At 42.8% G+C, this 22111-nt stretch overlaps 1 protein-coding gene across 1 annotated transcript in view; it reads left to right on the top strand.

Annotated features, from left to right (window-relative positions):
- Nucleotides 1–22111, top strand: part of LRRIQ1 (leucine rich repeats and IQ motif containing 1) — a 179997-nt gene that overhangs the window by 124737 nt on the left and 33149 nt on the right. Inside the window, exons 24-25 of the mRNA XM_073327613.1 lie at nt 13814–13946; nt 15877–15937. Coding sequence (XP_073183714.1) covers nt 13814–13946; nt 15877–15937 — 194 coding nt within the window. The remainder of the gene's footprint in view (nt 1–13813; nt 13947–15876; nt 15938–22111) is intronic.

Here is a 22111-nt window from a genome sequence, read left to right as displayed (position 1 = left end):
GTTACACAGAGCATTGAAGTATATACTGCATGTTCAAAAAAGATCCTCAAGTGCCACATTATGTGATAGTTCACTTCATGAAAATAAGTTAGGAGTGTGCAGAGTTATGACTCTGGGTGAACAAATGAATTCTTAGAAACAATTCCTGTGTGCAACTCCTGTAACAGATGGCAACATGATACATTTTAAATCCACAACAAAGAAAATAAAGTATTCTATAAATGTATATGTTATAATACAAATGCCTCTAATCATCTGTCTTAACTGTTCAAATACCTTTGAGGTTGGATTAGGACAAGAAAGACCTTTACAAGGTCATTTTGTTGAACTGAAAATGTAATTGACTGACATCGCTTATGAAGAAATTATTGGTTTTCTATTCTGTGCATGGGACCTACAGTGTTATGAAGGATTAATTGTCTTAATGAGGTCAGAGATCTACAGCGTTCAAAAAAAGTTGTTTCCTTGTGACAACATTTTTAATATTAAACGCACGTTTGAGTTGTTTTTTTCTTTTTTCTTACTAATAAAGTTAAGGATCAGCAGTATATTATAACTTCTTTTGATGATGTGAAATATTCTTTTAAACAAAACATTGAGAAAAGACTCCAAAATTGAAACTTAGATATTGAAAATATAGTGCTGTTAAATAAAATGAACAAAGCCCTGTACCTTTTACAAGATTCATATAATCTACACAAATAGACCGTAATCATGCTAGATTTAGATGCTTTTACAAGGAATTATAGGTATGGTTAAAAACTATTCAAATATTTTAATAGAGGAATTGTAGAATAATATATCTAGTCATTTTTATATTAACCTTTAGGAGATGTGTTATATAACATACACTTTTCTACTCCATGACTTCAAAATTCAAATTTTAACATGTATAATATACAAACTTTTCAAGTTATGTCAAATGTATATGTCTGTACTGTTTATAAGGAAGGTGTTTTTAGGTTGGCGTTACACCACAGTGCTTCTTGGTGTGTGTGCCTTAAATATTTTATCTTGCCTATGTATATTCAAAAAAAAATTTTAAAAACAGACTATTGAGTTTCAAGTTTTAAATAGGCTTGGAAACAAATCTCATACTATACAATTAATACTGGGTAAAGAACAATGTGAAAATACTATATTTTCCAATTGATACAGTTAGCTTCCTCAGCTGTGACTCAGGAAACTTCTATGCTTGTAAACATTGTCACGGCACTGCAGAGATCATGTTCTACAATAAAATGTCACTTAGATGACCATTCAAATAATTCTTCTATTCATACACTATCAGGTTAAAATTTCTGACATTTTATTATAATTGCATAAATTAAATTATTGCAACTAAAAAGCCGTTGATAAGGCTTGTGTTTAGCCCCCTGTGGCACGTTCAGTATAAAGGAATAAAAATAGCCAGACAAGGGTAGTAATTAACCTCACTTTCACATTAATTATACAGCAAGTGGCATATGCTTAAGCATAAGTTATTTAAGTGGTTTTCAAGTGCAGATTGAGTACCAGGCTTACTAAACTATGAAGGGTCATTTCTCTTAAAATAGTTACATCATTATTGTACTCTAATATGAAGCATTTTGAAGCATATGAAAAGGGGCATCTTTTATAGACATAGTTAAGGATTTAATTGCAAATATACATTTTGTTATTTCTAAACAGTTTAATATGTATATCAAAGTAAAATGTATATAGAGAATTTTCATTAGAAGTTCCTCTTTTATGTAAGAAATTGATTGGGAATTAAACATAAAACAATCAGCTACAAGGTTAAGCAGAGAGTTCTGATTTAACCTCGAGATGACCTGGCCTTGTTTATTCAGATGATGGTTCTAAAAGTGTGCAGAGAATATTCCCTTTTGATACAATTATTTGCTGCAATCCCTGACCTCACTGACTGTCAGGGAGCAGGACTGAATTGGCCCTTTCTCTGATATCGTGACATTGCTTCTGTTGCCTCGATTGTGACCTCTGATTGCAAGATACCCTTGAGAATTCTATATAATAAGCATGACTCCTGATTCTTAGCCAGGTCTGCTTGCTTAGGTTTTGTCAGACTCTGCTTGTAGTCTGGGCTACATATGCTAAAACATCACGTAGGCTGTCATGGTATTATGTGACTTTAGTACACCATTTCTTTTGAAACTTTTTTTTTAAATGCATTTTGCAAATACTAATGTTTGTAAAACTTACTTGACATACATTTCACAAACAAATTCCTTGTTCATTAGATGTCCATCTCATATGATGGATGTGATGGATTTTTTTATATTTGTACAAGCATCAAATAGTTTCATAGTCACTGATTAGTGATATAGTATGTCTTATAATATGTTGTACAAGTTATGTAACAAGAGCTTTGTCTTATTTTCCTGTTCAAAGTGCTTCTTGTTTCCAAGTCTCTCTGCCAGTATGATATACTCGGATGCCTCATATGCATCCTGGCAGCACTGCTAGAGGGTGAAATCCTTATTTTCATTGTACAATTAACCATGTACAAGGAGGCAATACTGGTGAGCTCCCAGACCACCTCAAAGTGAGGTGATCTAAGGTCTGGCTAGATGAAAACTGTAGAACCTGGCTGGAATCTGGGAGAAGGAAAGTAGTAGTATGAACTTTAAGTTTGTTGGATTTCACATATCTTGCTGTTAATTACCTTTTAACTACATTACGTTCTTTTTTCCTGTTTTATTAACCATGGCAGCTAGAATCATGAGGGAGAGGAGAGCCTCTTCTGAGAATGTGCTTGTTTGGGGGACTATGATGCCATCCAGGCATGTCTCTGCATTAATTGCTTCTGCTGCAGCAGCTGAACCAGAGTGGGAGAGCTGCTTGCTTCAGAGGTTTGAAAGGGTATTTTGGGGACTATGATGCACCCACTGATGACAAGTTTGTATGTTTTTCATTAACATTTTTTATCATCTCACTGCAGTGATACATAAGTCTCTGTGAGAATATTTTTAACATGCTGTTTCTAATCAATTTATTTTCCTTTCAGATCAGAGGAGTAGAAGAAATTCTGCTGTAACACAAGACTGTTAAGCATGCACTTACTTTCAGTTATTAGAGTGCATTTAGACAAATGCAACTACCATATGTTGTAAATATTTCTAATTAATGCGGGACTTTTAATTTCTTGAGCTGTTATAAAGCTATCATCATTTTTGTTCATACTATTTTGCTGTTGTTTGTGTTGCAAGAATCTAATAGAATCTGTCTAGTAAGGTTTTATTTTGTATGAATCTCTGTGTGTTTTCTCTTTTTTTGTGACTTGCTTCAGCTCTTCCTGGGAGAAGCCATGGATTCTGGGTTCTCCCAAACAAACCCAAAAGCAGGCATGTGGCATTTCCAGATTTGTCCATTAAATGCCATCATCTCTGCCTTATTACAGAGGTTATTACAGATCAAGTAGCATCTTCTTAATTGGTTTGTTTTGATGGAGATTATTTTGTTGTCATTTTGAAGACTTCTCACCTGAGATGACAGCATTTTACTAGTATAGTTGTAGTCTTTAAAAATTGGAAAGATCATCATATAATTGGACATTCCCTGTACTGGGATAGGGACTGTGTGTTTTGCCTGCTCAGTGCCAGAGACAGGGACTGAGCATATGTAATTGGCATGGAGGTTGCAAGTGAACAGTCAGGAACAAACAGCAGTGAAACAATTCATACTTCTGCATGTATCTCAGCTATGGACATCTTGAAAATTGTTAGAGATGACAAAATAAAACAAAACAAAAAATGAGCAGAGATTAGAGAGACAGGACAAAAGCATCACCTGAAATCAGAATCAGCATCCTAATGCCTGGATTTAACTGGTTCCCTTGGAAACACCCTAATTAAACACATGATCTCCCCATTATTTGTGTCCCAATTAAGTGAACTTGAGTATATTCACTGTAGTTTTAATAGTTGCCCAAATAAGAATAACTAAAAATCATGGGAATTTGTGTACAACTCCAATGAGAATAAAATATTCATCCTCATCTTACAAGCTTAGGTGAGAACTTAGTGAATTAAGCAGTACAGGGTTGTCATTAGCTTAAAGTTAACTTATATTAAGTAGGCATTGTGCGAGTATAATAGTTCCTGCAAAGGACTGTGGGAATTTGGATTCCTGGGTTCTGTTCTCAGCTCTGACTTGTTATTTCTGTCAGGCAAATCATTTAGGCCTGGTCTACACAAAGAAATTGTGCCAATGTAACTATATCTGTTTCTAAATCAATCTCGTTAAATTTGGTGCAGCCTCCTAGATTGACACTCTTAAGTCGTTTTAAATATGCCCACACAAAGAGGTTATGCCAGTTGTAACTAAATTGGTTCAGAAACAACAGAAACAAACCTGTAGTTAAATTGTTGCCATTCCTTTGTGTAAACAAGTCAGAAGACTCTCTTTTCCAAACAGTTGAGGCTTCATTAAGGAACATTTGTAAAGTCCTTTGAACTCCTTGGTGTAGAAATACAAAGTGTTACATTAGGGCTAGAAGAATGTGTTCAAACGACTCTCTTCCTTTCTCAATGGTTCCCCTTGTGCATGGACTGTCCTCCCTGAACTTAACTATAAGATCTTGTCCTTCAAATCCCTCTTTAAGAACTACTTCTGCCATATATAAAGTCACCAATGAATTATGACTTGAAGGGAAGATGGGGATAGTTGGCATTTATATCTATTTATAATGTACAAATTGCAAATACATTTTAAATGGTATGTATTTGATTATACTCGTCTCCACCTACCATGTCACTTGTTTCCTTAGATTTAAGCTTTTGGGGAAAGGGACCATGTTTTCCTATATGTGAATCTGAAATTGAAATCAATACGCCTATTGAAATCATTACAATTCTTTCCATTGACGTCAGTTGAGCATTGGATCAGGCCTTGTTTGTACAATGCACAGCACAATGGGATGTCTGATCTCACTGGTGCCTCTGGGTACTACTGTAATATAAATATTAAACAATAATTCTCACATCCTTTTTCATATACTTTGTGTGTGGAACTTATATGAGAAAATACATAATGATGTAGTGTGATATGACTTATTGCCATATGTTTTTTAATTGCTGCATTTCTCATACTCATGAAGCCATGAATAGTTAATACAATACTCTTATCTAGTTAAATAATACATATTTCATCACAAAGCAATGACCATGACTGACCCAAAAACAAATACTATTTTTCATCATTAACTGAAATAACACCAGATAAAACCCTTCTAAAATGAAACACAAAATATGAATGTATTGATCAGCATAATATACAAGCCCATGTGCATTCATAATTTTACCATATGTTGATAAAGTATACATTTTCTTTACTAAACTTCACTAAGTGTTGTTCTAAAGAAACTGCAATTATAAGTACATATACAAATCCTATTATCAATTGACAAATATTAAGTTATAATAGTGTAATTAGAATATACTTTAGAACAAAATATTTAGATATTAAAAGCAAAATAAAACATACATAAATACTGTAATATATGTTTTTTAAAGTAACAATATAAGGTTTGGTGAAAAATATGCATTTCATAAATAGTATTGGCCAAATATTCATCTGGTGTAAATCATTGTGACTCCCCTGAAGTCATTTTATACTATCCCTACCTAATCATTTCCTTGCTTGTAAGTACTTAGGATGATGCAAGTTAATTACAGTGTTGTCACTTAGTAATCTCCATTTTTAAAAAAAACGTTGGGGTTTTTTAATATCCCAATATTTCCTCCCCTTTGCCCTTCATGCCCCACCAAAGATACAAATTGTTACAATGATTGCTAAGCTGGATAATGTTTCCCAGCTTGCTTTCACCACTGAATCTTAGAGTGGTGGTGAGTGGGAACAAACTCTTCGACTTTGACAAAATGGCTTCTGAGACCCTATTAGGAAGGAGACTTTGCTCACACTAGGCAAACTCCAGCAAGTGTTGTGCTTGCATCTGCCATCCTGGAACCTTCAGGATCAGATCCAAACCATATTCAAATAAGGAAAAAATAACAGGCTAACTGAGTGTATCTCTGTCTAGGCCAAAGAATAATCCTAAACCAAGGAGAGAAATCCCCGCCCAACCTCTTTTTGGTACTCTAGTCTCACACTCAAAATCTAGGGGTAGTAGAATGGGTTTATCCGTACTACTATCGTGAAACCACTTCCTTCCACTCAGTGACAATGCTGCTTGTCATAAGCCTGTGCTTCAAAGTGGAGGCACTTTTCCATTTGTATTTCAAACTAGGCTCTGGTGCCTCCATTCTTGTTTTGCTACCTTGCATCTTAGATTGCTTACTTTTGCTGAATGTTGGCTTCTGCTTGTTTTCCCTGAAAGAAGGTGCTGCACTTGTACTGTCTGCTAGTGTGCCTAACAAATTTCTGGGATATGAATATAGACTTCAGCAAATTCATGGACCCTTCCTTTTGAATCATGTTGGGAACATTCTTTACACTTTCTGTAGCAAAAAGCAGCCGCCTTTTTGGTAATTTATTACTATTGTTAAGTGTGTGGGCGAGCTCCAAGCTTTGATATCTCATCCCTCTCTTACAGTTCTTAATAAAGATAAGATAATGTGTTTCAACTTCTGAAACAGTCCATCCATCTACCCCACAGACTCTGTGATGGTCCTAGGGCAAATTTGCTCTATAAAATGAATGTAATGCAGGTATTCTGTTGTTAGCTGGATAGGACCTAATATTTTGGAAAGTCCTGCAGATGACGTATTGCATTTGACAATTTTCTTAGGTGTTGAGATTGTGCAAATTGATCATCCTCACCAAGCAGATCTATTATGTACTCTCTGGAGTTCAACTACCGGATGGCCTTAAAGCCAACTCTAGTAGAGTTAGGGCAGCTTCTACAGACTCCCAGTGTCCATCTCTAAGATTCACGGAGAGACTTCGAGGAATTGGATGCATATTTTTACCCAGAATTATTCATTATGTTGAGGCTATATCAGATTAATGTTTCCATCCTTCCACTAAGCACTTATCAGTCACCTAACATAGTGGATTACTTCTGTTGTTAATCTCAAGAGTTTGAGAAATGTAGAAGTAATTTCATAAGGGAGAAACTGTAATGAAGTTTGTGGCTCATTTCTGGTTCAATCCCCAGTTCAATATTTAGCCAATTGAGGGCTCCATAATCCTCAGAGAGGATGACCTGAGGTCATTGGGGACAGGATAGGGTGGAGACCCAGAGACACTGGGAGAGCAGAATCAGCAGGCCAGAGGCGGTATCATGGTAGTTGGCTGCGGAAGAGAGGCTTGGAAGCTGGGACTGAAAGGCTGACAGCCAGACTCGCTCTGTTGCTGGCAAGGAGGCAACAGTTGCACCTCCCAGGGAGATACAGGTAGCGGCCTACAGGCCAAGAGGATAGGGTGGCAAGGTTACAATGTGATGATGATATTGATGAATTGGACTGCTTTTAGGAGCTGATCTGAGGACTGTTGGTGGTTTGATCTTTGCATTGTAACATAAAATCATTGTGCTTAGGGTGCCATTGTGCACCTGGTAGTTTCTGGCGGCGCTGGTAAAGCAATTATGTGTTACTTGAGGTGTGTAAATGTTGATTGTTTTTTTGTTCATTGTTCTCCCTGTCAGTCTGTCTGTATCCATCTGTTCTGTCTTGCCTTATCCTTAGATTGTAAGCTCTTTGAGGCAGGCATTGTTTGTGTTCTGTTTATGCAGTACCTAGCATAATGGGGTTCTGGTCCATGATTTAGGACTCCTAGATGCTATGATAATACAAATAATTTAGTAATCCACCAGGGTCTGGCTGCTGAAGAGTTTAGTGCTTGTAGCACCTTCAGCGCTTGCCTCCGAGCACATAGTATAGACAGTAAGATATCTAGGAGGAGCTGGTATGCCACAGCTCTTGCTGCTGTACCCTAGAGCAGCAGTTCTCAAACTATGGGGCTGGGCGCAGGAATGTGTCAAGGGAAGTGTGAGCTGTGTGCTGCTTTTTTTTTTTTTTAAGAGCTCTGGCTGTCAGCCCCAGGTGGCTAGGGCTCATGCAGAAGGACCGTGCACACCTGAGATACGGGGATAAAGGGGAATTGCTGGAGCCTTGCAACCTGGGCCCGGGCACTCTTTCCCTCACCCTACCCCCATCCCTCACCTGGAGGCAACGGGGCTCTGGCTGCCAGCCCCGGGGCACTAGCAGCACAGAAGTAAGTGCAGGGTGTCAATGGGGCACTAAGTCTGCTGTGAAAAGTGATATTCGTCAATATCACTTTTCACATTTCTCCCCTTACTTCTGTGCTGCTGCCAATATGGTGCTGCCTTCAGAGCTGGACGCCCAGCCAGCAGCCACTGCTCTCTGCTCTGCCTTCAGAGCTGTGTGGCGGATTATGTACTTGTGGAGGGGGGTGGGATGTAAATGACTACAGACACAAAAAAGGGAGGCCTGATCAAATAAGTTTGAGAACCACTGGCCTAGAGGAATATCAGCTGCAATATGGCACTTCATCAACAACTTAATTTTCCCAAATATGCCGTATGGCCTCCACAGATCCATATTTGCCCCTTCCTTCTGTCACTCCAATTCTGTGTCTTTGGTGTTTTTCTTTATTTCAGATTGAAACTGAGGCGGGGGGGGGAGCCTCTTTGCCTTTTTTATCACTTCAAGCTTGGCACCAGTCTGCATGTGTAGCAACAACATGCAGCCAAGTGCTCTCAACGTTTTTGAACCCTTACAACAAGACACATGGGCTCTAAATGGATTTGTGGAAATGGATATTTTGGAACATCCAGCTACTGATAGTGATTTAATTATGTTATAGCTAGGCTTTGCAGAATTTGATTTTTATTCTTTTGTAATTTTGACAGTTAATATTGTTTATTTTAAGCTTTTTTTTTAGATTTTATCAAATTACATTTTCATTTTTATGCAAAATTATGTTTTAGCAATTTTTTATTTTCATCTATTTAAATTTTCACTGTTGCAGAAAGTATGGGGGAGCAGACCATCATTATTTAATGACAGTAGATTGAGAGATTCAAAAAGTTAGCTTTGTCATTTGTTAAAACACAAATTATCAACATCACATCAGCATATACAAAGTAAATATCCTTGAATCCAACTCTAAGACGTTCTCAAGCATATTTTTCTTACTTTGTCTATCTGAAATTTCCGTTATTATTGCTGCAGATATTTTTGTCAGTTTGTGTATATGATGAAATCTGTGTTTGTTGACATTTACCTATAAAACTGTAATCCTTACAAGCCTAGCTATAGCACTAAGTAAATGCTGTTTCAAAGTATTTTAGCAAATGCACTTGACACATTTCTAACTTGGTTGATTTTGATTTTTCTAATTGTCCACATATTTCAGTTCACACTAAGGACTACGGTGGTCGGGAAAGAGAGGAAGAATAGTCCAGTGGTTAGGGTGCTAGCCTGGGACTTGGGAGACCCAGCTTCAATGCTCTGCTTTGCCACAGACTTCCTATGAGACCGTGGGCAAGTCAATATCTCTGTGTATCATTTCCCTATCTGTAAAATGTGGGCAATAATACTTCACTACCTTAGAAGGTTGTTATATGAATAAATATATTCAAAGATGATAAATAAATTAAAAGATGCTCATATAACATGGTGACTGGGAGCATATAGGTACCATAGATAGAAAAATAAATTGCCACTCTGATGATATGCTACTCATATTTTTTTTTCAATTGTTTTGCTCCTAAAATGGGTATCTTGTATCTGTCACTTGATGCAAATGTTTATAATCACTTCAAATTATGGATTCTATTGAAAACTGTTATGCTTTGCTTTGGAGCTACAAATGGTATTGCCATGATACCTGTCTTCTGTTTTTCCTAATGCAGCCTCATAGATTTCAAGAATCTAAATGTTAGATCAAATGCTGGCACAGATGTTACAAAGATTTGATATTCATCCAGCATACAAGAAATGAAAGACTGCTTTCTTTCTAAACCTTGCTTTGGAAATAGTAGCACTGACATTTTGTGAGGGAGTTGAATTATTCCTATGAATCTGGAAAGTTACAGAGCAGTTAGAATCTTAGTCTTTCAGCATTTATGTAGTTTACTTCTGTCTTACTTTTCTTCTATGTAATTCACTTGATAAACCATTTGCGTCTGGCTATGCCAGGTGCAGAAGCAAAAAAAAAATAAATCCTACTGTTTTGCCGCACATACCTAGTACAATATGGCTCCTTTAAAATGTCAGTATTACAAGGTGACATGCTGATATTTACCAGAGCAATGCTGAATATAAATGCCAGAATGGAGGTTGTCATCTGTGAAGGAGTTAAAATGCATCTACTCTTGGCAATAGATACATTCTATAATTCTCTACTTGTTAATCTTGGATTTTTCATGATCAAGGAGTAACAGTAGTCCCCAACTTTAGGTACTAATTTTAGTCCTGGTATTTATCGCTAGAATCTCAATTGTGACTACCCAAAACAGTGGCTAGGTCATGTTTTCTTAACTCTGTTTCTAGACCATAAAAATCACACAACCTTCTCAGAAGAAAAAAAAATCTTCCAGGTAATTTTACTATGAGAAAACTGAGGTGTCATCTTTAGCTGAGATATGGTATTATATGGAGGGAGGCAGGTTAGGAGTGGAGAGGTAGATTTTTTCAATTTGTCAGGTACCTGAAGTCATGTGAGTAGAAGAGAGCACCCAGAGATAGAGTGCAGGGGAGGGGAATTGAGACAGCTAGCAAGAAAACTGAAATGGGGAGGAGGAGTATGGCCTCACAAACAAAAAGTGGAACTGATTTTACCAAGATATTGGACTCTGGCCCTATTTGAGTCCTCACTTTTTGAGGATCAGAGAGACCAGAGCATGCTTGCATTATGAGAGGAGAGCACTGGAGAATGATGGTGGGGGTCAAGGGAGGTCAGGATGTGAAAAGGGTGGAATCACACTAGGGCAGGTGGAGGGATTAGAGGAGAGCAGGAGGGGGAGATTGTGGTAGCTCTTATTGATCTTCTCTTTGAAATCTGAACAATCATGTGGAGAAGGAGAGGGAGAGAGTTTTGGGACAGAATCAAAGGTTGTAGTCCTCATTTTACTAGATTCTGGCTACGTATGCTTCAGTTACTTTCTGCAGGACTCTTGCTGTTGTGAATGGGTCAAAAAATCTGTGTACGCAGTACTCTGTGTTAACCTTTTCCTTAGTACATTTGTAAGTTTCTGGGTGCTTTTTGGTTTAGAGTTCAGTTTCATGGTCAGACATTGCTTTCCCTTGAGAAATTTCCATCTTATAGCTCTTTCATTCACCTTCAGACGTTAATTGGGCTCACTGGGAAACTCCTGGACCGTGAGTGCATAGTCAGGGCAGCAAGCCTATGGTGCCACTCAGCACTTTGCCTGTGCTACTGCAGTTACGCTACTTTTAGTGCGCTGGGAATCACCCCCCTGGTTCCAAGGGTAGACGTAGCCTGAAAATCCCCACTCGGCACCCTGCGTACTTTCTAGTTGCCCATCCCCCCACTAGGGGAGCAGCTAAAGTTCTTCTGAGCTGGGGAATGCAAAGGTTCAAAACTACAGATTAAATACAAATAATATTCTAAAATATTATTGTCAACGGTGTTTACCTTGCTCTTCAACTGCCAACGTTGGGCTAGGTTCCTAGCGCTTTAGTTAGGTGTTAATAGTTACGCCTCAGGCATTACTTTCCAACTTAATAAGACCAGAGAAATAAGTAACATAAAACTAGAGACCTGAAATCACCTCCCTATATTTTTTTATGTTTGAAAGATTCTTCTTAGACCAGACATAATCCTTTAGAGACCCAAGTGAGTTGATCCCTCAATTTGCACCCTCAGTAAGCTGACTACTTGAACAAAGTCATCCTCTAGAGTCCAAGTTCCATGAAAAAGGTTGGACATGCACAATTGTGAGGATATTATCTAGCCCAGAGAAATTTAATATTGAAATATTAAAGCATAACAGACTGCAGTTGTGTGTTGTGCGTGCTGACTGTTAATTGACCGCACCTAAAAATCACTATTGTATTGAGTTTTCTAATCTTAAATGGTTAAAGTGCATGTATCATGTAGGTAAAGTGTAATAGATTGAAAGCTTAGAAATGATCCCTTAATGTGTGTTATTTTAATGTTTCTGAAATTAATTTAGTTTTCTTGTATTTCCTAGTGGTTAGAGCACTGGACTGGGACTTAGGGGTCCTGGGTATTATATTTCTGGTTCTGCTCCTGGCCCTACTAAGAGACCTTGGTCAAGTCAATTTACCTCCCTGTGCCTTAGTTTCTGCATCTGTAAAATGGGGAACAACGATACTGACCTCCTTTTGTAAAGTGCTTTGAGATCTACTGATGAAAAGTACTACATAAGAGAGAGGTGGTGTTATTATTACTGTCATTTCTCTCTGAATAGTCAAAAGTTCCCTTTAACCTGGTATTCCAAGAGGAGTTTATGTTTTGCAAATAGATAGGCCTGATTGTCAAAGATGGTGAATGCCTATAGCCCCAAATGATTTCAGTGGGATTTGTAGGTGTTCAGTACTTTTGAAAATCAGGCCACAAGCTGTCAGAAAGCTAGAGTCCTAATTTAAGAATGCTGTCAGGTAAATAGCATTTTATTACTATTGATATATCGGATCCCCAAACACATGATATTTGGTATGGGTGGTTTTGAAGGTTCACAAATGGAACAAGAGTGGTTGATTAACATTTATTATTTTTTTAATATATTATTTTTTCTAAATAAGTAAAAAGATTGTAACCTCAAGAAAAATATTCAAGACATTAACACTGAGATTTAAGTGTGTCAATATATTTTAGGGAGAGACAAGAGAACAGAATTTTCTTATGCATTACTAAGCAGTTCCTGCATAGCATTTGCCAGTTTGAGAAAACAAAAACTGTGTTAAATGTAATATGGAAAGTGGCCATTGTGTTAAATAGCAGATGTGATTTAAAAATCAGTTCATACATTTGTCAGTTTAATGTACATACATTTATCTTGATCATTTCCTTTTTTAAGTAACTGGATGTCAGAATGTTTTGCATTGCTATGAATAAAACAATTGGCAATATTCCCCAGACATAACACAGTCAGAAATCCAAACCATACACGTAGCAAATAATTAACAATAATTTGGAAAACATAACTTGCCAGTTAAAAAGAGTATGTACTTTTTATTATAGCTTATTGTGTATGCGACTTCCTCCCTGTCTCTCTGCCCTGCTTTCCCCCCAACACTCAGAGGTAAGTTTCAGCAGTTGTTCCAACTCTTCAGCTAGATTTCCCCCAGAAAAAAAAAAACCTTTGCTAATATATAGTTAAGATTTATTATCTTAACATGAAATGACTGTTTGGAGGCAGCTGAAGCTGAGAGTTGGGACCACTATCAGTTGAGGCTCTGCCAACTTCTTGTGTGACTTTGGGCAAGTCACGTTTGCTTTGGTTCCCTATTTGGAAAATGAGCATAATAATAATTCCTACCTTATGGGGGCAAAGTAAAGATAAATTCATTAATGTTTGAGAAGCATCTAGATGCTGCACTAAGCAGGGCTGTAAGTTCCTAGATAGAATTTTATTTCCCCAGCTACTGCAGAAGGATGCTCTGCAATCTTCCCCTTCCAGACACTTTTCTTCAAAGGGTCAAGATTTTATCCTAAAAAAGAATAATGTTTAAAAGTAATTCAGAGGGCTTTGGACTCTTTTCAGGTTATGTGGATAATTGCTGGTTTGTTGACTTCCTCAAAATCATCTTCTGATATTTGCAGAGTTGGATGATTGCTCTTTTACTCTCTCTTGTTCTCAAATAACAATGGAAGATGAGGATCTCTTTCTCATCCCCAGGGAGGGAAGAAGATATTGTCCACTTGGATACCACTTCAGCTGAGAAATTACAAAGGAGCAAAGAATTTACATACCAATGGCTTCACACACAGGTCGGAGATTATGAAGCAACCAGTTTGAGCAATGTTAAATGGTGAGTTCATTGGCTTTTAAATTAGATTTGTGTATGTTAAATACCTCTTGTAAAGTGAAACCTAGGTGTATTGTCCTAAAACAAACATGGCTTTATAGCCAAAGGCCTGCACATCACAATACCAGGTCCCAAACAAGTTTCAGAGTAGCAGGCGTGTTAGTCTGTATCTGCAAAAAGAAGAGGAGGACTTGTGGCACCTTAGAGACTAACAAATTTATTTGAGCATAAGCTTTTGTGAGGTACAGCTTACTTCATCAGATGCATTCAGTGGATGAACTTTTCACCACAAATATGAGGAATTGTATTCTATGAAGAAAATAGGAAAAATATATGTTCTTCACGTGGGGCATAATTTCCTTGTTATATAATGCATTCAAATTATTTTAGTGTAATAGCTAATTAGATACACTGTACATACGTTGTTAGGATATGTTAAGGAACTAATTAAAACTTTACAAATGGATAATATGTATTTTTATTTTATCTTTGAAACACAGAGAACAAATTAAGAAAGTACAACCTTGACAAGTCTATACTACATTTGGATAAGGGGTTGTAAAACGCCCCTCCTCTGTATTAACTTGTTTTGGTTATTAACTAGATAAAATACAAGTATAGATTTATTAAAAATATTGTTGCTCCTTAAACGGAGATGTTAACATAAACACAGTGCATTTACCATTTCTTGTTCATGAAGTCAATAGCCAATAAATATTTGGCCATTGAAGTCACTGCGAACTGCAGTGACTTTTCTTTTAAAAAGAAAAATCATGCTAGTATGCTTTATTTAACCTATTTCTTTAAGAAGCAAAAATACTAATTTCTGAAGAAAACTACTGTACTGATATATTTTTTCACTTAGAAAAAATAATCTTTCTCTACATTGTTATATTGTGTATATCAGATGAGTAAGTAGCAATAATCTCATAGTGAGCTTCATGGATTCCAGGTGTTTAAGGTGATTTTTCACTGCTTTTGATTTTAAAATGAAAACATTTTGCAAAGGAAAACAGGATGATTTTCAAAAGTAAGAAAATATGTCCGCCGCAGGAAAAGTTTTAAAATCTGAAGTTACCTCTGCAAATGTGCGTATTAGGGGTGCTGGAACAATTTTTAAAGTGGGGTGCTGAGAGCCATTGAACCAACTGTAAATCCTGTATATGATGGAAACCACTTCAAGTCGGGAGGTGTGGTAGAACCCCTAGTTCCAGCACCTCTGATGTGTAGGACATTAATATTAGTACTAGAGAGACAAGCTGGATGAGGTAATATCTTATTGGACCAACTTCTATGGGTGAGTGAGACAAGCTTTTGCGCTGATACAGAGCTCATCTTTAGGTCTCTGCCACATCTGTTTCAGAGTGTCACATCCTGGGACCAACACAGCTACAACACTGTATATCGATATTTTGTCCAATCCTGCTCCTATTGAAGTTAGTGGCAAAACTCCCATTGACTTCAATGGGAACACAATGTGTAAAACAGCTGATAGACTTAAACAACTTCATTGTGACAGAAGATAAATATAACAACTGATTTGATTAGACCTGATAATTGTGAGCCTGAACCAAAGCCCACTGAAGTCAAAGGGAGTCTTCACTTTCTTCAGTGGGTTTTGGATCAGAGTCTATGGCTGTAATTTATACTTATTCAGCAAACCGCTATATTTTTTGTTTCCAGTCATTGACTGATTTGCATTTTGAGAACTACGTGTTTGGCTAGCTTGAAATAACTGATTACTATATTTGAGCTACTCAGATGTTTAAAAAATAATATGCCTTGATATAAAATAAAAATAATCATTGATCATATTTAACTGAATATGTTGCTTTCTCTATTGAGCAATAGTACTTCCAGGAAGGTATCTTATCGAAATCTGTATAGTTAAGGTGTTTCTGAAGTATTTGCTCTGTTTTTTATCACTACACAGCAATCGCTTCTTGCCTGACTTAGATCCAGACATACTCAATGGTGGACGAGTTCAGCTAGTGGTAAGATGTTTGTTTCACTGTAAAACTTTCTAAAATCAGCACTTAAACCTTAATAGCTGATATTCCCAAATATGTATGCAGTATGAAAAACAAGCATGATCTTTTTTTTTTCTTGAATATAATCCTTTTATTTAGTCCAAAATTTCCTCTTCCGGGGCTAATCTGCCCGAGATCTAGGGGGCCAGTCTCTGCTGTCTCTACTTGTGCAGAGACGTTAGGGTGTGAGTCAGACTCGGGTGCTTCTCCCTCTTGGGTGGCCTCGTTTTCAGCTGCTTGGGTCCGCCTACCTACGAGAGCGATCCTCTGGCTTTGGGCCAGTATTCGGGTTCCCAAGGCCTTAGCTGCCCTTCTTTCCCTTTTCGTCTTTCTACGCTGTCTGGGAGAACAAATCTGGGGGGATATTTCAGAGAAGGTTGTGGGTTGACAGTCTACCGTGGATGCCTCACTACTTTCAGGGCTTCCCCCTTTCTCCAATTCCCCTACGGGGAGTAAGTCTCCAAACCCTGGGAAGTCCCTCCCTATGAGCACCGGGTCTGGGAGTTTAGGGACTACCCCTGCTGCTACCTCAGTAGTGTTCCCCTGAATCTCGATTTTTACTGGGATGGTGGGGTAATAACCAACTGTCCCATGGACGCATGCTATCCCCGTACACTTAGCTCACAACAGCTGACTACGCTTCACGAGCTTCCCTGAGACAAGCGTGATAGCACTCCCCGAATCAACCAGTGCTGTGGTCTCTACCCCATTTAGCTTCACTGGTCTAGTGTACATATGTGGGGTTAATGAGACCCCCCACAAGGTGGATTAGGGAGCATGGGTCTGCCCAGTTCCCCAGGTTACACTGTATAGGCTCCTCGGCATTGGAACACTGTACAGCTATGTGTCCCCACTCCCCGCAGGCGTAACATCTGTATGGAGCCCTAGGCATTCCCCGGTCTCTTGGTTTGGGTAGTCTAACATCACAATCCTCTTCCCCCTCAGTGCTCCGACTCTTTGTGGCTTCTGGTGGGCCTTCAGCCCCTCTCTCTTTGCACCTGGGTTCTCCTGGTGGCCCAGTCACCCGAGCTCTAGGGCTTGGTGCTGCTAGTTTAACCCAGGGTGCTTCTTCCTTAACTGGTCGCTGTCCTTCGCCTTTCTACCAGCACAACAACCTCGTCGTAAGTGGAGGGTTCGTTCTGGCTTACCCAGGCACGAAGGTCTGGCGGTAGTCCTCTCATGTACTGGTCGATTACCAGAACCTCTAGTATCTCCTCCGGACTCAGGGACTCAGTTCGTAACCACTTTCGTGCGAGATGGATGAGGTCATATAATTGGGAGCGCAGGGTTTTGTTTTCCTGGTACCTCCACTCATGATATTGCTGGGCCCGCACTGCGGTCGTTACCCCAGATCTGGCTAGGATCTCTGCTTTCAGCTCGGGGTAGTCTGCCGCAGCCTCTTCAGGCAAATCATAGTAGGCCTTCTGGACCTCCCCACACAGGAATGGAGCGAGGATGCCAGACCACTGTTCTCGGAGCCAAGCCTCCCGCTGGGCTGTCCTCTCAAAGGCCAGGAGATATGCCTCACATCATCCTCCCATGTCATTTTCTGCAGCCAATTGCTGGCCCGCATGATCTGCGTCCCATCGTGGCCGCGGTTCAGCTCTGTAAGGTCCTTTACCTGATTTACCAGTTCCCGCAACATAGCCCAGTCTTGAGCAGTCTGGTCCATCAACAGGCAATTAGTCTCTTGCTGGAGCCCCACTGCCTCCTGTCAGGCAGCTGCCTGGATACGAGTAGCCTCCTGCTGGGCAGCCGTGGCTTGTGTCAGTGCCCACACAACCTCCTTCATTGTGGTGAAAAAAAATAAAAATAGACCCTCTTCCTTTTTTTTTTTTCCTTCCTTCCAAACACCCTCCTTCTTCCTCCGTGCTCTGGACACCAGATCCCACTGCCGACACCAGTTGTGACAAAGTTCCTGCTGTACCTTGGTGGGTCTTGTGCTTATTGGCAGATTTGCTCGCCTTGGAGCTTCACGGCAGCCCTCAGCTTGGCTGTTTTTCTGAGCCCACAGTCCAGGTCAACGACTCCTGTGTCCAACCAGGAGTTGGGAGGATTTGGGGGGAACCCGGGCCCGCCCACTATTCCAGGTTCCAGCCCAGGGCCCTGTGGAACGCAGCTGTCTAGAGTGCCTCCTGGAACAGCTGTGCGACAGCTACAACTCCCTGGGCTACTTCCCCATGGCCTCCTCCCAACACCTTCTTTATCCTCACCATAGGACCTTCCTCCTGGTGTCTGATAATGCTTGTACACCTCAGTCCTCAATAGTCTGTGTTCTCGCTCTCAGCTCCTAGTGCCTCTTGCTCCCAGCTCCTCACATGCACAGCACAAACTGAAGTGAGCTCCTTTTTAAAACCCAGGTGCCCTTTTTAGCTTTCCTTAATTGATTCTAGCAGCTTCTTGATTGGCTGCTGGTGTTCTAAGCAGCCTGTCTTAACTGTCTCCAGAGGGTTCGTGATGTTCTGGAACCTTCCCTGTTCCCATACCCAGGGAAGAGGGACCTCCTTCGCTTGCTGCTCAGCTATCTCCTTTTCTATCCTCTCCTCCTGGCCTGGGCTTTTCTTACTTTTTGACCCTGCTTCAGTTCCCACCCGCCCCCGACTGGGCCAGCCGCTTTTTCTTCGTTTTGTTTTTTTTTGCTGCCGTTCAAGTGCTGGTCGGCTGCCAGCCCCCTCGGACACTGCTACTGCTCCAGCTGAAATCCCCGGGGTGGGGGTGGGGGTGGGAGACTGCCGACCCGCTCCCCAGAGGAGGGGAGTGGAAGCCCCCAGACCCAGCCGTTTGCTGTTCGTTTGTGGACCTGTAATTAACCAATAAGTTATTTTTTTCTTCTTACCTACTTGGCATTTTTTGGAATGCTCCACAAAGCCCGGGAGAGAAGGCAGCCGACAGAGGAATCGCCCAGGAAAGCTACAAATCATCGTGGAGGGGGCCGTAAGACTGAGAAACTTTTGAACTGTACTCGTGTGGGGGGAGTTTGACTGTGTCTTAACTGCGTTTGTAGGGGCACAGGGGGTGTGGCAAGGAGCTGGCCCCCGATCCATCGGTGCCCCCCACAACACTACTACAACCGTCACAGGCCCCCCCCCCCCGCTGTCCGTCCCTGCTGGCAACTTGCCATCTGCCTCTAGATTCAACTGCTTGCTCTGAATTCCGCCGCCCGGACCGGAAACGACAGCCGACCAAACGAGACTCTTTGGACAAACGCGCATGGGTCCATGTCCCCCCACTCCCTCCCCCTGGACTGCCCACCGCTCAGTTTGCCCCTACTACCTGATCCCAACTCCTGTTTCCTCCCCCTGTCCAGTCCGACCCATTTGCCCCCGCCCCTGCCTGCAGCCCAACAGGGAGAAGTGGTTAATCTGCTTCCCCCCCCCCCCCTTCTGGTGTCTCCCCATCTCTCCCTGCTCACGATGGCAGGGAATGAGAGGGGTGAGTCCCCTCTAACAACCTCAGCTGCCCCTCCTCCTCCTACCCCCCTGCCCAACCCCCAAGCCTCCCTCCCCCCCCCACTGCTGCCAAAACACCTGACACCGCCCCCGCTGGGGCATCGGCAGCAGGAGGCACCGGGGCGACTACTGATGCTGCTACGCGTACTGCCCCCCCAGATTCTAGGAGAGCCCCCCTAGTTGGCCGGAAAGGCCAGGGTGTGAAGAAGGGAAAGGGCCCCGCTACAACCACCAGGCCCTCCATGGCAGGGGCTACCCCCACCGCTGTGGCCTCGTCATCGACCATGGCGTTTCTCCCCGCTGTTGCCTCCACCAGCTCTGCGAACGTCCCTCCCGCAGCCCCAGGGCATATGCCCGGGTGGTAGCAGACCCCCCACCACCTGCCGCCTCATCATCTCGCCCACCCACCACCTCCGCTACCATCAATAGCGGCCAGGGCCCCTTCCTCACCATGACCAGGAAGCACGGCGTCCGTTGGCTCCTGGTGCCCGCCTTGCCCCACGTGGAGACCTACGTGCGGGCGTTGGCGAGGGTGGTAGGACCCACGGCTATTGTAGCGGCCTCCAAAATGTATGGGAAGGTCGTCTTTTTCTTAGCATCGGAGGCTGCCGCCCAGGAGGCGGTGGAGAAGGGTCTGGCGGTGGGGGGGTGTTTGTTCCCCTGGAACCGCTAGAGGACCTGTGCGTCCGCCTAGTTCTGACCTCCGTCCCTTCTTTTCTACCCAATGCCGCCCTGTTACCCGCTCTCTCCACCCTGGGGAAACCCGTTGCCGTCATCAGCCCTCTCCCGTTGGGCTGCAAGGACCCCACTCTTCGTCACGTCCTTTCGTTCCGCCAGCAAGTTCTACTGCCGCCAGCGGCGCGTGATGGAAAGGCGCTCGAGGGGTCCTTCCTAGTCCCCTACCAGGGAGCCCGCTATCGGGTTTTTTACTCCACGGGAGAGGCCTGGTGCTACCTCTGCCGATCAGCGGGGCATGTCCGAAGAGACTGCCCCTTGGCCCAGTGGGGAGGGGCATCCGAGACCCCCGAGACCCGGCAGGACATTGGCTCCGTCGTTGCCGGCACCCCTGGCCGCCCAACACCTGAAACCACCTCTCCTCCTGCTCGATCAACCGCCGCTCCCGTCCAGGCCCAAGAGACACCTCCCCTACAACGCCCAGACGAGCAAGGGAGTCCCACCCTTGCTATTACCAATCTGGTAGAGCCTATGGAGGAGGGTGCAGCAAAGATATTACTGGGCATAGGAGAGGTCCCGCCCCAAGGAGACCCCCCCCTTCATGCTGCCTCACCATTACCCCCCCTGAACCCCTGAACCATCGCCTCTGCCCCCCACCGTGACCCCTGCTAACCAGCCCACAGACGATGCTATGGAGGGCTGGTCCCTAGTCCAGGGGAAGCGAGGCAAGTGGAAGGCTCGAGCTCCGCTGTATCCATCCGATGTGGAGGCCCCCCAGAAGACCAGGAAGGGAGGCACTGACACTGAGCCTTCCGCTATGCCCACGAGTGAGATCCATCCACCGGTGTCGGGAGGGGAAGACAAAATAGCATTGGAAGATAGGATCTCCCCTCCACGGGAGACCCTTCCCTCCGAGACCCCTGAAGAAGCCCCTTCTGCCCGAATATCACCCGAACGCACGCGAACCCCAAAGCGACCGTCGAGGCGGGCTCCAGAGGAGAGACCCCGGGGTGGCGGAAGGCATCCTCTCCTCCATGTATGAGGAGATTGAGGCCCTAGGTTTGACCCCGGTCACCCAGGGACAGGATGACCTACTGCCGGCTGGCCTCAGTCTGGGCAACCTCACCCCAGTCCCCCTTTCCCCATGCTCCCTCCCCCTAACCGCCTTCCCGGGCGGGCACCCTACAGAAGGTGGTCCACCACCTGATGCCATGGCTGCCAAATCCACCACAAAGCCTGCGCCTAGCATCACTGGGAGCCCCCTTAACCCTCGAATTTGCTCAGGGGGCGCCACCTTTCAGCTACTTGCCTCCCAAAGCCCAGAGCCTCGCCTCTGCCCCCGCCCCCACCCCTGTCCCTGCCCAATCCACCTCTTCCTGCAATGCTATTGCCGCCCCTGGGGTTATTTCTTTCCCATTTTTTGCGGATTTCCCCCAAGGAGCAGCCTTTGCATTTTCCTGCCGCGACCCATTAGGAGCTGCAATTTTCCCTCCGCCATCCCCTTTTACCCCAAGGCTTGAGATGGACCTAATAACTTTAGCCTGTCAGATGCCCCGTCGGTGGTCCACACCCTGCCTGCCCGCCTCAGCGGACCACGAGGCTGCATTAAGAGCCCCACCAGGGAATAACCCGGAAATCATAACCCCACACCCCCATGAGCTGTGAAAAGCATTGCGGGAGTTTTTAGAAGACATCCATGGCTCCTGCAACAGGGTACAGCTGGCTCTCCAGCTATGGGGGGACTTTGATCAACTCCTCCAGGCCACAAGGGCCGTTATAAAGGAGGGTAGAGGGAAAGGAAGGCACGGTGCCGCAGCCTACAGGCGGGCCCACAGCTTCCGTGATGATTTACTCACTTACGGGATGGGTCACGGATTGTTGCGCGACCTGCCGGGGGCCGCGAACACCCCCGCCAACAAGGAATGCCCACCCCCCCCAGCCCTCCTCATGACGCCTCTCATTATCACAACTTTGAACACCAGAGGCTGTAGAATGGCTCTCCGCAGGTCCCAGA

The sequence above is a fragment of the Lepidochelys kempii genome, chromosome 1 (genome assembly GCF_965140265.1).
Source record: "Lepidochelys kempii isolate rLepKem1 chromosome 1, rLepKem1.hap2, whole genome shotgun sequence".
In the NCBI taxonomy this organism is placed as follows: Eukaryota; Metazoa; Chordata; order Testudines; family Cheloniidae; genus Lepidochelys; species Lepidochelys kempii.
The sequence above is the reverse complement of the archived record's forward strand: the minus strand, read 5'-3'. Positions and strand labels throughout refer to the sequence as shown.